This window comes from Corylus avellana, chromosome 9, assembly GCF_965113065.1.
Source record: "Corylus avellana chromosome 9, dhCorAvel1.hap1.2, whole genome shotgun sequence".
NCBI classification, from domain to species: Eukaryota; Viridiplantae; Streptophyta; class Magnoliopsida; order Fagales; family Betulaceae; genus Corylus; species Corylus avellana.
In genome coordinates, this window is record NC_142498.1 from 14,907,428 (window position 1) to 14,919,092 (window position 11,665).

At 37.0% G+C, this 11,665-nt stretch overlaps 1 protein-coding gene across 1 annotated transcript; it reads right to left on the bottom strand.

Moving 5' to 3' along the window:
• Positions 1–206: 206 nt before the first annotated feature.
• Positions 207–1,335, bottom strand: LOC148583845 (uncharacterized). Its single transcript, XM_088510791.1, has 3 exons — positions 1,160–1,335; positions 846–1,032; positions 207–680 (listed from the first exon to the last, which is right to left on the bottom strand). The coding sequence occupies exons 1-3, from the start codon at positions 1,333–1,335 to the stop codon at positions 207–209; spliced, it is 837 nt and encodes a 278-aa protein (XP_088366917.1).
• Between the last annotated feature and the right edge of the window lie 10,330 nt (positions 1,336–11,665).

The following is an 11,665-nucleotide window of genomic DNA, read 5'->3' on the forward strand; positions in this document are numbered from 1 at the left end:
TCAATGCACACTCTCCATCCTGACTGCACAAAAGTTGGGACCAACTCATTGTCCTTGTTCTTGATCACTATAATCCTTGCCTTCTTCGGCAGCACATGAATGGGACTCACCCATTTGCTGTCAGAGATTGGGTATTTGATTCCCGCATCCAGAAGTTTAATTACCTCAGCTCAAACTACCTCTTGCATGACCAGATTCAACCGTCTTTATGGCTCACAAGAGGTTTTAGCATTTTCTTCCAAGTAAATCTTATGCATCACTACTGCGGTGCGGATTCCTTTTATGTCTTCAATTGACCACCCGATTGCTTCTTTGTGCTCTCTCAAGACATCTAGCAGCTTATATTCTTGATCATTATCCAAGTCGGCAGCAATGATCACTGGCAAAGATTCCATATGATGCAGATACTTGTACTTCAGGGTGTCTAGTAGAGGCTTCAACTCTTGCTTGACAGGCTCAGCTGTTAATGAAGATGGATATGATAATGATGTCTCAGTGATTTCTTCAGTCATAGTCTCTATCTCATGAGTTGAATCCAACAAGGCGTCAGCTTGTTCCAATAGTGTATCTAGGTCCAAGTCACCTCCCAGTGCAATCAGGCATTCTCCCAAGGGGTCTTCCATATTTGGTTCATTGGCAATCTTTTCCACTATCTCCTCAATCAAGTATGTGCTTCTAACCTGTTCATACTCAAATGGCTACCTGCTAATGTCAATGATGTTCAGCTCTACTGTCAGATTCTCAAAAGATATCTTCATGACTCCAGTTCTACAGTTGATTAGGGCATTAGCCATAGCTAAACAGGGATGCCTTAATATGATTGGAACTTGAATCTCCGCATTTACCACTGGCTCTGTATCTAAAACGATGAAGTTCATAGGGAAGTAGAATTTATCAACTTTGATCAAAACGTCTTCAATGATTCCCCTTGGTACCTTTATAGATGTGTCAGCCAACTCAAGTGTAATTGAAGTGGATTTCAGCTCTCTCATTTCCAGCTGAACATATACTGAATATGGCAGGAGATTTACACTGGCCCTCAAATTCAACAAAGATTTTTCAACTCGGTTGTCACCCACCTATCTTGCAAGCAATGGTAGGACATCCAGGGTCCTTATACTTGACAGGCATCTTGTATTGCAAAATAGAGCTGACCTACTCAGCCAGGAAAGCTTTCTTGGGGATATTCGTCTTCCACTTGTTGGTGACCAAATCCTTCATAAATTTGGCATAAGAAGGCACTTGCTGAATGGTCTCTACGAATGGAATGTTGATTTGCACTTGCTTGAACACTTCCAAAATGTCATCAAACTTCGAGCTTTTCTTTGGCACCATCAGTCTTTCTGGATATGGAGCTTTGGGAACATTTTTTCTAGGATGATCTTCAGCACTTGGAATGAGAGTGTCTGGTCCCGTGTCTCTTGTCGGTTTGTCCTAGCTTCCCTCTTCTTTTCCAGCTTCAGTGCCCTCTTCAGGCATGGCCACTTGATTATTTACTTGTTTTCCTGACCTCAGAGTGGTAATGGCTTTCACATGCTCCTGACCAAGAGTAGAGGCTGAGAAACTCCCAATACCAAACTGCCCTTTAAAGTTAGGCACCAGTTGACTTGGGAACTTTCCTCTTTCTTTTTCCCCCACTTGATTGGCTAGCTGGCCAATTTGCCCTTCCATCTTGGTAATAGCTTGCGTGGTGAAACCTTTTAACTCTTGTATGTCTCTGCTATTGACCATGGTGGAGTTCTTCAGCTCTTGTATAGCTTGGGAGTTGGAATTCTTGAGCTCTTTTATAGCTTGATTATTGCTCAAGTTAGTATTCTTCAACTCTTGTTTCATCTCTTGCATGTTCTTATCAGTTGATTGCATGAATGCTTTCATCATCTCTTCCAATGATGGTTGTGGTGCAGGCTTTGGCACTTGATTAGATGGCCAAAATTGAGTCTGAGCTTGTGAGGTACCTCCCTGGTTCAGTGGTTGATTCTGCTTCTCTGAGAAATTGGGGTGATTCCACCACCCTAGATTATGAGTCTCAGAAAACAGTCCATTTGTGGGTTTTCTATACTCATTGAAAGCATTGACTTGCTCGGTTGTGTACTCTGCTGACTGAGTTAGGCAGTTTTGAGTAAAGTGCATTGAACTAGCTCATAACTGATATACGTCAGCTTGATAAGTATCTGTTGCATTCACTGGTTTGTTTAGGACCATAGTATCGAATTAATGCCTGAGAATCTTGAATTTCTCCCTTATGTTAGCATCGTTCTTCACCTTATAGATGTCTCCTGTCTTGGGAACGGGAGGTTGTTTATCCACTATTTTGAAAATCCCATTGTTGTGCTCGTTCGGACATTTCAACCAAAGTCTTATAAGCTTCATCCCCCGTATGACTTAAGAATTCTCTACCATTCATAGTCTCAAGCAAGTTTCGTTCACTTGGCGTCAATCCCCTGAAGAAAAATTGAACAATCGTTTTATTCTCAAACCCGTGGGGTGCGCATTTCATAGTAAGCTCTTTAAACTTCTCCCAGCTATCAGTGAATATCTCCCCTTCTTCCTGTCTGAAATTGGTGATCTGTAGATGGAGATCATTGATTTTGGAAATTAGGAAGAATTTGTGGTAAAACTTGCTCTGCAGCATTTCCCAAGAGGTGACAGATCTAGGTCTGTTGTTGAGTAGCCAGGATTTTGCCCTATTATGTAGGGAAAGAGGAAATAACCGAAGACACAGCAATTATGTCGGGACATTTTGTGTATTAACAATTTTGCACACTTCCAAGAAGGACCTCACATGAACGTATGGATCTTTGTTCTCTAACCCTCTAAATGCCGAAGTGAATTGATCACACTTTGCTTCAACTCGAATCGAGTGGCATTAGTAGCTAGCAACACTATACATGACTGTATGTTGGTATTAGTGGGTTCAAACAACTCCTTAAGGGATCTGGGTTGAATTCGTTCTCCCATCTTAACAGACTTTTCCATGTAAGACTCGAAACTTTTAGAATTGGTGGGTGAGTTTGGTGGCTGTCTTAGATTCTCTCTCGCCGTTCTTTCAATTTCAGGATCAAAAGTACTAAACTCCAAATTTAAAGATCTATGACCAAACATGCAAATAGGAACTAACAAACTAATAGCTGAACTAAATTGAACTAAATTTGCAAGCATAAATTAATGCAAACAGAAACTAAAAACTCATGAAAAAGGACCAAAAGAAATTGGCTAAAATCTACAGAAGTTTTGCAGTTGCTGCCTTTGCTGTGAGTACGTTCAATCGCCTTGATATGCGCTCGATCGCACTTGAGTGAATGTATAGGTGGAGATGTGGCAGTTGTCGAGAGCAGGTGCGCTGGACTTGCTGTCTAGGCCGCGAGTGTGCTCGATCGTAGCAAAGCTGCACTCGATCGCACTAACAGGAACAGATGCGATCCAGAACTGCAAAATAGAAACTAATAAAAATAAAAACCTATCTATTCCTTTTTTATTATTAGGGGAAACCTCACGTACCCACCTAAACTTTCACGCTTTTAGCAGGCACTCCCCATTGTTCAAAAGCTCTCACTTTGATGTATCAAATTTTTATTTTCTTTCACTTTGCCCTTCCTTTAGGATTTTGTAGTTAAATCAAACGGTCAAATGAGTAAAAGTCCTTTATACCCCTAATTTTTTTAAAAATTCCAAATTTACCCTTATTTATAAATAAAAAATTATTATTTAAAAAAAAAAAGTGAACCCCGTTGCCGGGGTCACTTTCTGACCCACTGGCAGGTCACCCCCGGTGGGTCTTGTGACCCTATGGAGGGTCACTTTTGTGACCTGCCGGTGGGTCACTTGTGACCCATCGGGTGACTAGTGACCCACCGGCCGGTCACTTGTGACCCCCGGAGGGTCGGCATAATACCCATCTTTTTGTTTAATATAATAATAATAATATGACCCGTGGGTCACAATACTGGTGAGTTAGATCCACAGGTAAACCCACGAGTCAAGTGTTTTTTTTTTTAAATATATTTTTTAATAAAAAATAAGGATACTTTAATAATTTAACACCGGTCCGTTAGGATTTCGCAGAAAATCCTAACGGAATGGGCAAAGTGAACGAAACTAAAAATTTGATACATGAAAGTGAGAGCTTTTAAACAATGGGGGGGTGTTTGCAAAAAGCACAAAAGTTTGAGGGGAGTAAGTAAAGTTTCCCCTTATTATTATTAGTAAAAGGAATAAAACAAAACAAATTGCAGAAAAAAAAATCCTAATTTATAACTAAATTGGTTCCAAAAATTAAACAATTCCCCGGCAATGGCGTCAAAAACTTGTTGTGCAAATTATAATTACTCGCAAGTGCACGAGTTGTGTGTAGTACAGATTATGCAAGTGCGAGGTCGATCCCACAAAGAATTATGTTCTTGAAAGCAATTTTAAATCTAAATTAATTTAACCCTAACCTAGTTCCAAATTTTGAAAGATTATTATTTGAATGAAAAATCAAAAGCATAAACAATTTAATCTGAATGTAATCTAATGACGAAACACTAGGGTTTCATAATCCGCACTCACAAATTCATAGCAACATAATTCCATGATCTATAATATTTCCTAAAGTTCTCACATATAAATCTTAGATTTGTTTACTATTGCATCAAAGAATTAATCAAAACATCCCATGTATCCATACATAACCCAATTCACAAAAGAAATTAAATAAATAATTAAATCATTAATTGTATCCGTAAATCACAAGAAAATATCCAATTTTTATCAAAATATCAATTGTATCGAGAATAATTAAATCACAAAAGATAACCAAGAATTATTCAATCCAATTGAGTTAAAGTAAAACAATATGGCAATTAAAACTTAAATTGGGAAACATTACATACATGGAATGATGTGCTAATCATAAGTGAGGCTTCATCTTCAACCTTAGTTGAAGGTTTAGCCTCTCATGTTATTGAAAGACAAAACAAGATTAATTGAAATTATAATGAAAAATTGAGTACTTACAAATATGGATCACAAAGTTAAGATCCAAAAATCCCACTCTCTGACCGAATGTTTGCTAGGGACCAAACAAACGTTCGCCCGTAACTTAAGTACGAGCATTCACTAAGGGACCACACGAACGTTCGTTGACCAGTCTTTGACCCAGTGGGCAATACCCCAAAATGTACGCTTGAACCATTTTATCCAACGTTTAATAGTACCCCAAATGTTCGCAATTTTAACCCATTCTCCACTTCTTTAGAGCAAGGCACGCCCCAAGCTCCTATGTAAGCCATGCCCTCAATCCTCAGCCTCCCCTAACCTTATAAAAACCCTAACCCTAGTGTAAGGAGTGACTTGGAGAGAGAGAAGTACGAAAGCTGGGTGCTTTTGCCATCTTCTAAGGTAATCTCCTTACCCATTCCATGGTCTTTTTACTGTTGTTTCTAGTATTATAAGTTTTAAAGATGTTTTGACAAGTCCTTACACCTAACTCACTGGCCGAATGTTCGCTCTTGAGCCCGAGCATTCAACCAAGAAGCAAGGCATCCGTCCCTTAGCTCCAAATGTGCAATACTAGGGTTCAACGATCCTTTTTGTTAGATATGACTTAGTACCATGCTCGTAGGGGTTCTCTAGTACTGTGCATAACGATTTCTCATATTTCGTTATAGTAGGAATTTGTGATGTCGGAGGATTCAAGCAAGTGCATGAGGTAAGTAAACACTTACGAAAACTTTCCTTAAAACATGCGATATGTCAGTTGGCTGAGCATCCATATGATATAAGCATGCCTATGTTTTTGGATAACTTGATAACTACTTTAATAACTTGTTGATAAGATGAATTATATAACATGGTACACCAGTACGTGCGGTATATTGGTCATGGACTTACTTTATAGACTTGAGTCTACGATCAAATGTCTGTGTTATATATGGGCCTTAGATCTAACGGTTATTTCGTGACCGGCGCAGCCTTAACAGGCTGGTCACTATAGGACATACATCATTAGTAGCGTGGGCCACCCGAGGTTGGACTTGGTTGGGCTGCTACTGTTATGGATGGAAGTGTACAATGGTTAGGGCATCGGCATTGTATTACAGGTACCTCGAGATAGCTCCAACCCTGTTGAGAAGAGGTAATATCTCGGGTAGACCATAAATAATAGTTATGACCTATATAGCATTAGTTTTTTGCATTAAAATACCTAGGCGATTACCACTAGAAGTACATCACCCTTTTATTAACGAAACAATACTTTTACGGTGTATTAACACAAACAACACCGCTTTCAAATGATTACCAACATTTCACGTTTATTCCTGCTTAATGATAACTGGCTCATGATAACATTGCACGTTTACTAAGTCGTTAGACTTATGCTGTTATTACTCTTGTAGGAAGCCTATTTCTAGAACCAAAGAGTGGTATGGTTGCCACTACAGACTTTGCTTAAGAAAGATCTTCGTACTGTGATCAGGTTTGCTTTAAGTTATTGTAGTTGCTCTATGTCTTTGTGTTAAGGACTATACTTGATAAGTGCCAAATATTGCATATTTGGACCCCTTTATTTACATTAGTTAATTATTTAGTTGTGTTGTTATTTAATGTTTTGTGTTAGTTTGGTGTTTTTAGTATTTTGTAGGTCGTTGAAGAAAAACAACAACTTTAAAAGGAAAAATGCAAAGTTTAGAAGAAAGCATACTTCGAAAATACCTAGATAAAATGGTTAAGTTTAACCAAATCCAAGAAAAGGTTAAATCGGATTAAAGATCAGATTGGATTAAAGTTCAGATTGGATAAAATTTCTGATTGGATTCAAATTCAGATTCTTCACACATCTCAATATTTTGACCATAACTTTCCTCTCAAATATTGGATTGAAGTGATTCAAGCGGTATAGGAAAGCTAACTCAAAATAGTACAGTTTATTGTGAAATAGGATTTTTCTAATTCGGACGGTTACTATGTCAAAATTTCAACGTAATAAAAGGACACAAATTTGGACGAATCCTATTCCGATTTCAGGCTTCTATTTTGACTGGGAGACAGACCTCCGAATTATCTAGGTTTACTTGGGCTTTTAGGACTTTCCTAAGCCTATAAATAGACTTCTTTGCATTCAAGAAAAGATAGAGAATTCCAGAGACGAGTTTTGGGATACAATTTTGGAGACAGAATGTAATCCATAGCTTTTCTTTTAGTTTAGTTTTTCTTTAGGTTTAGGTTTAGGTTTTAGTTTTATAGTCATGTGGAGCTAAATTCTCAACTAAGGTTGGGGATGAAACCTCACCGATGAAGAACAACATTGCTTTATTGTAAGTTTCTATTATTCTGATTTTATTGGTTTATTATTTCAATTGTTTTACTTCTTTTCAATATGTGGCATGATTCGTTGATATCTTGTTGTGATTCAAGGATACACTTGATGATTTAGGATAATTTCACATAATTGATTGCTTGGTCTTTAACTCATAAAAATTGGATATCCCTTATGATTTGTTCTACGGATACATTTGGTGTTTCAATTAAGATTGGATATCTTTTGTGATTTACGGATACATCTGATGATTTGATTGATATTGGATTCCTTTTGTCATTTGGTCAATGAATGGATACATGGGATGGTTTTGATTAATTTTTTAAAGCATAGTAAAACATACATAAGATTTAAATTGTGAGAATTTCAGATTAATATTGATGAATATAAAATATGTTGTTATGATTTGGTGAGTCTAGATTCCGTATCCTTAGTGCCTTTATCTATTGATTTACTTAGTTTATTTAATTTATGATTAGTCTTTTAAATTTTCAAAACCAATATCAAAACCCTTTTGGAACTAGATTAGGATTTAATTAGCTAAGATATAAATTGCTCATTCAAAAATACAATTCTCTGTGAGTTCAACCTCGCACTTGCAATCCATTAAATTACAAACGATTCATGCACTTGCGAGTTAAATAAATTTGCACAACAAGTTTTTGGCGCCGATGCTGGGGAATTGTTTAATTTTTTAAACCAATTTATTTCTAGGTTAGTTTTATTCTTCTACTAGTTATAATTAGGATTTTATTTTTCTGCAATTTGTTTTGTTTTATTCCATTTACTAATAAAAATAAAAATAAAAAATAACGATGTTTCTTGTTGTTTGTTGTTTCGTTTTTTTTGGCTTGTTTTGCAGCTCTGCCGCAGTGTTGTGCAAATTTATTTAACTCGCAAGTGCACGAATCAATTGTAGTTTAATGGATTGCAAGTGCGAGGTCGATCCCACAGAGAATTGTATTTTTGAAAGAGCAATTTATATCTAAACTAATTAAATCCTAATCTAATTCCAAAAGGGTTTTGATTTTTGAGTTTTAAAAATTAAAAGATAAACATAAACTAAATAAAACAAAAGATAAAGACTAAGGTTTGGGAATCCACACTCACCGAATCATAATAACATACTCCATATCCATCAATATTTATCCGAAGTTCTCACAATTTAAATCTTATGTATGTTTTACTATGCTTCAAAGAATTAATCAAAATCATCTCATGTATCTATTCATTGCCCAAATTACAAAAGGAATACAAATTCAATTGAAACACCAGATGTATCCGTAGAACAAATCACAAGGGATATCCAATTTTTATGAGTTAAACCCAAGCAATCAATCAGATGAAATTATCTCAAATCATCATATGTATCCTTGAATCACAAGAGATATCCAAGAATCACTCCACACGTTGATTAGAAGTAAAACAATTGAAATATAAAACTCAATAAAATCGGATAAATAAAGACTTACATAAAAGTGATGTCGTTCTTCATCGGTGAGGCTTCATCCCCAACCTTAGTTGGGAATTTAGCTCCACATAAAAATAAAATCTAAACCTAAACCTAAACCTAAAGAAAAACTAAAAAAAAGAATTTTGCTCTCTGGGATTGTGTCTCTTTTCTTCAATGCAAAGAAGTCTATTTATAGGCTTAGGAAAGTTCTAAAAGCCAAAGTAAACCTAGATAATTCGGAGGTCTGTCTCCCAGTCAAAATAGAAGTCTGAAATCGGAATAGGATTCGTCCAGATTTGTGTCCTATAATTGCGGGGCGATTTTGGCATAAAATCATATTTCATAACAAATTGTATTATTTTGAGTTAGCTTTCCAATGCCGTTTGAATCACTTCAATCCGATATTTGAGAAGAAAGTTACGGTCAAAATACTGAGACGTGTGCAGAATCTGAATTTGAATCCGATCCGAAATCTTATCCAATCTGATCTTTTATCCAATTTAATCTGATTTAACCTTTTTCTTGGATTTGGTTAGACTTAACCACATCATCTAGGACTTCTCAAAGTATGCTTTCTTCCAAACTTTGCATTTTTCCCTTTATAGCTGTAGTTTTTCTTCAACGACCTACAAAATACTAAAAACACAAAACTCACACAAAATATTAAATAACGACACAACTAAAGGATTAACTAATGTAAATAAAGGGGTCCAAATATGCAATATTTGACACTTATCACGCAGCACCTACCGCACGCCCTTGCTAGTGCGATCGATCGCAGCCCAGCTACGATCGAGCGCATTCGTGGCCAAGACAGCGAGCTCAAGCACACCTGCGCTCGTTAACTGCCGTATCTTCACTCAAGTGTGATCGAGCGTACATCAGCGCGATCGAGCACACTCACAACAAAGGCAGCAACTGCAGTAGTTCCGTAGATTTTTGCCAAAAAAGTCTTTTTTGTGTGTTTTTAAATTTTAGTTTTATTTTTTTTTAGTTAGTTAGTCGTTTTTTTATTTAGTTTATTTTATTTATAAAAAAAATGGTTAATGTTTTATGTGGGATATTTGCAAGATAAAAAGTGAGGGGGAAGCATGAATTTTCATTTTATTGATTTTAATGCCTCTCCTAGTTATAGGACACCAGCTCCTACCAACTACCCTCAAAAATTTTACCCACATAAGTCATGTTCATACTGCTCCAATCCTTATCATCATCATAGTAATTGTCCATCATGGGGACAAGCTTCTAATTTTCCATATGAGCAAATGAACACCAGTTTCTCCAGTCCAGGTTTTGATTCAAATTCCAATTATTACAACCCGGACTTGAGCAACCAATCTAATTTCTCATGGTCAGCTCAGGCTATAGGAAATTATGCTCACAAATTTGATGAATTGCATCATTCAGAATATCCGCAGTTTGATCACCAAGCTCAACCGCCTGTTTATAAGTCTACCACTCAAGTGCCACAGCCTGCACCACAGTCATCACTAGAAGAGATGATGAAAACATTAATAGAAAAAGTCGACCAGTTCAACTCCCAACCTATACAAAAGCTCAAGAATTTCAACTCCCAAGCTATACAAGAGCTCAAGAATTCCAACTCCCAGACCATACAAGAACTGTGACAATTCAATACCGCAGGGATGGAAGAATGGATTGGCGAGAGTGAGAATGAACACCCATCTGAACATCAACTTGACCTAATGACTCAATATTTGGGACAATGAAAGCATTCATCCCTGTATTAATTAATAGACTTCTCAAATTTATTTCACCTTCCTATGCATTGACTTTGATGATGCTTAGAGGGGAGGTTTCCCATTTAGTCACCAGTTGGTTAAACTAGGATAATTGAAAGAAACCCTACCAGGCTAGCCAAGGCTAGTTTTGAGGGTGTTACAGGTAGGGCTGGCAATTTAATCTGTGACCCGCGAACTCAATATGAACATGACATGTAATTTTAGGGTTAGGGTTATGGTTAAACGGAATTGGGTTATAAATGGGTCACCTTTTATGACACATTTAATAAGCATGTAGGGTCGTGTCCAACCCGCAGGTTCGCCGGTTGACTCATATATATATATAGCCATTAGCCCCTCACTGCTCCGATCTATTCCTCTCCCTCTCTCTCTCTCTCTTTCGACTCTCTCCGTCAGTCTCTCCATCTCTCTTGGTTCAAGGTGCTACCACTACGGCACTACCTTCGTCGGTCGCTCCTTCTCTATCGGTCTCTCCGTCTCTCTTGGTTCACGGCACAGCGGCACAACAGCTACCACTACCTCTAGCCTCCAAGTAGCTTCTCTCCTTTGATTTTTTTTAGTGATGGGGTTTCTTCATTTAAGTGATATTAGGAAGTTTTGAAGTCGTAGTGTCCTCTCCGGGCTCTCCCATTCATTTTAAAGAAACACCAATCTACAATTGGTTTTCCCACTATTGAAATTTCTGCAACAGAACATAATTTCAGACTTGATTATGAGTTTACGTGATCTTTTTTTTTGATTCATTATTAATGTATATTTGTGGAATTCGGGAATTGCAGGTCCATATTGATAGCCTTACAATCGGTAGATTTACTTCTAACTGTAGGAGTTTATATATTTTCCCTATTTTGAAAAATTTATAACACTTTTTACAGCTTTTCTATGAACTTAATACTTGGGCATAGCAAAAGCTGGACTTATCATATTTTAAGGTTTTTTTTTTTGTGACTCTGAAATACAGTGTCCATGGATTTGCTAAGTTTAACTTCCATAGTTTTGGTGCTCTGTTTTACATATTTCAGTTCTTGACCGAATGGGTTGGTGTTTTGTTTTTCGGTACTCTATTCCTTAGAGAGTACCCAAAAAGAAAGTTGATTTCTTGATCTTATGTGTATAACTGCAAGTTGATTTCTTGTTTTTGGGTACTCTGTT

Bases quoted from the DNA above. Each gene is read 5' to 3' on its own strand.
- LOC148583845 (XM_088510791.1), bottom strand. From the start codon at position 1,335: ATGGTGCCAAAGAAAAGCTCGAAGTTTGATGACATTTTGGAAGTGTTC. The intron at 1,033-1,159 runs GTAGGTCAGCTC...TTTGAGGGCCAG, and splicing joins AAGAAAGCTTTCCTGGCTGA to TGTAAATCTCCTGCCATATT. The intron at 681-845 runs GTAAATGCGGAG...GAGTATGAACAG, and splicing joins TTTTAGATACAGAGCCAGTG to GTTAGAAGCACATACTTGAT.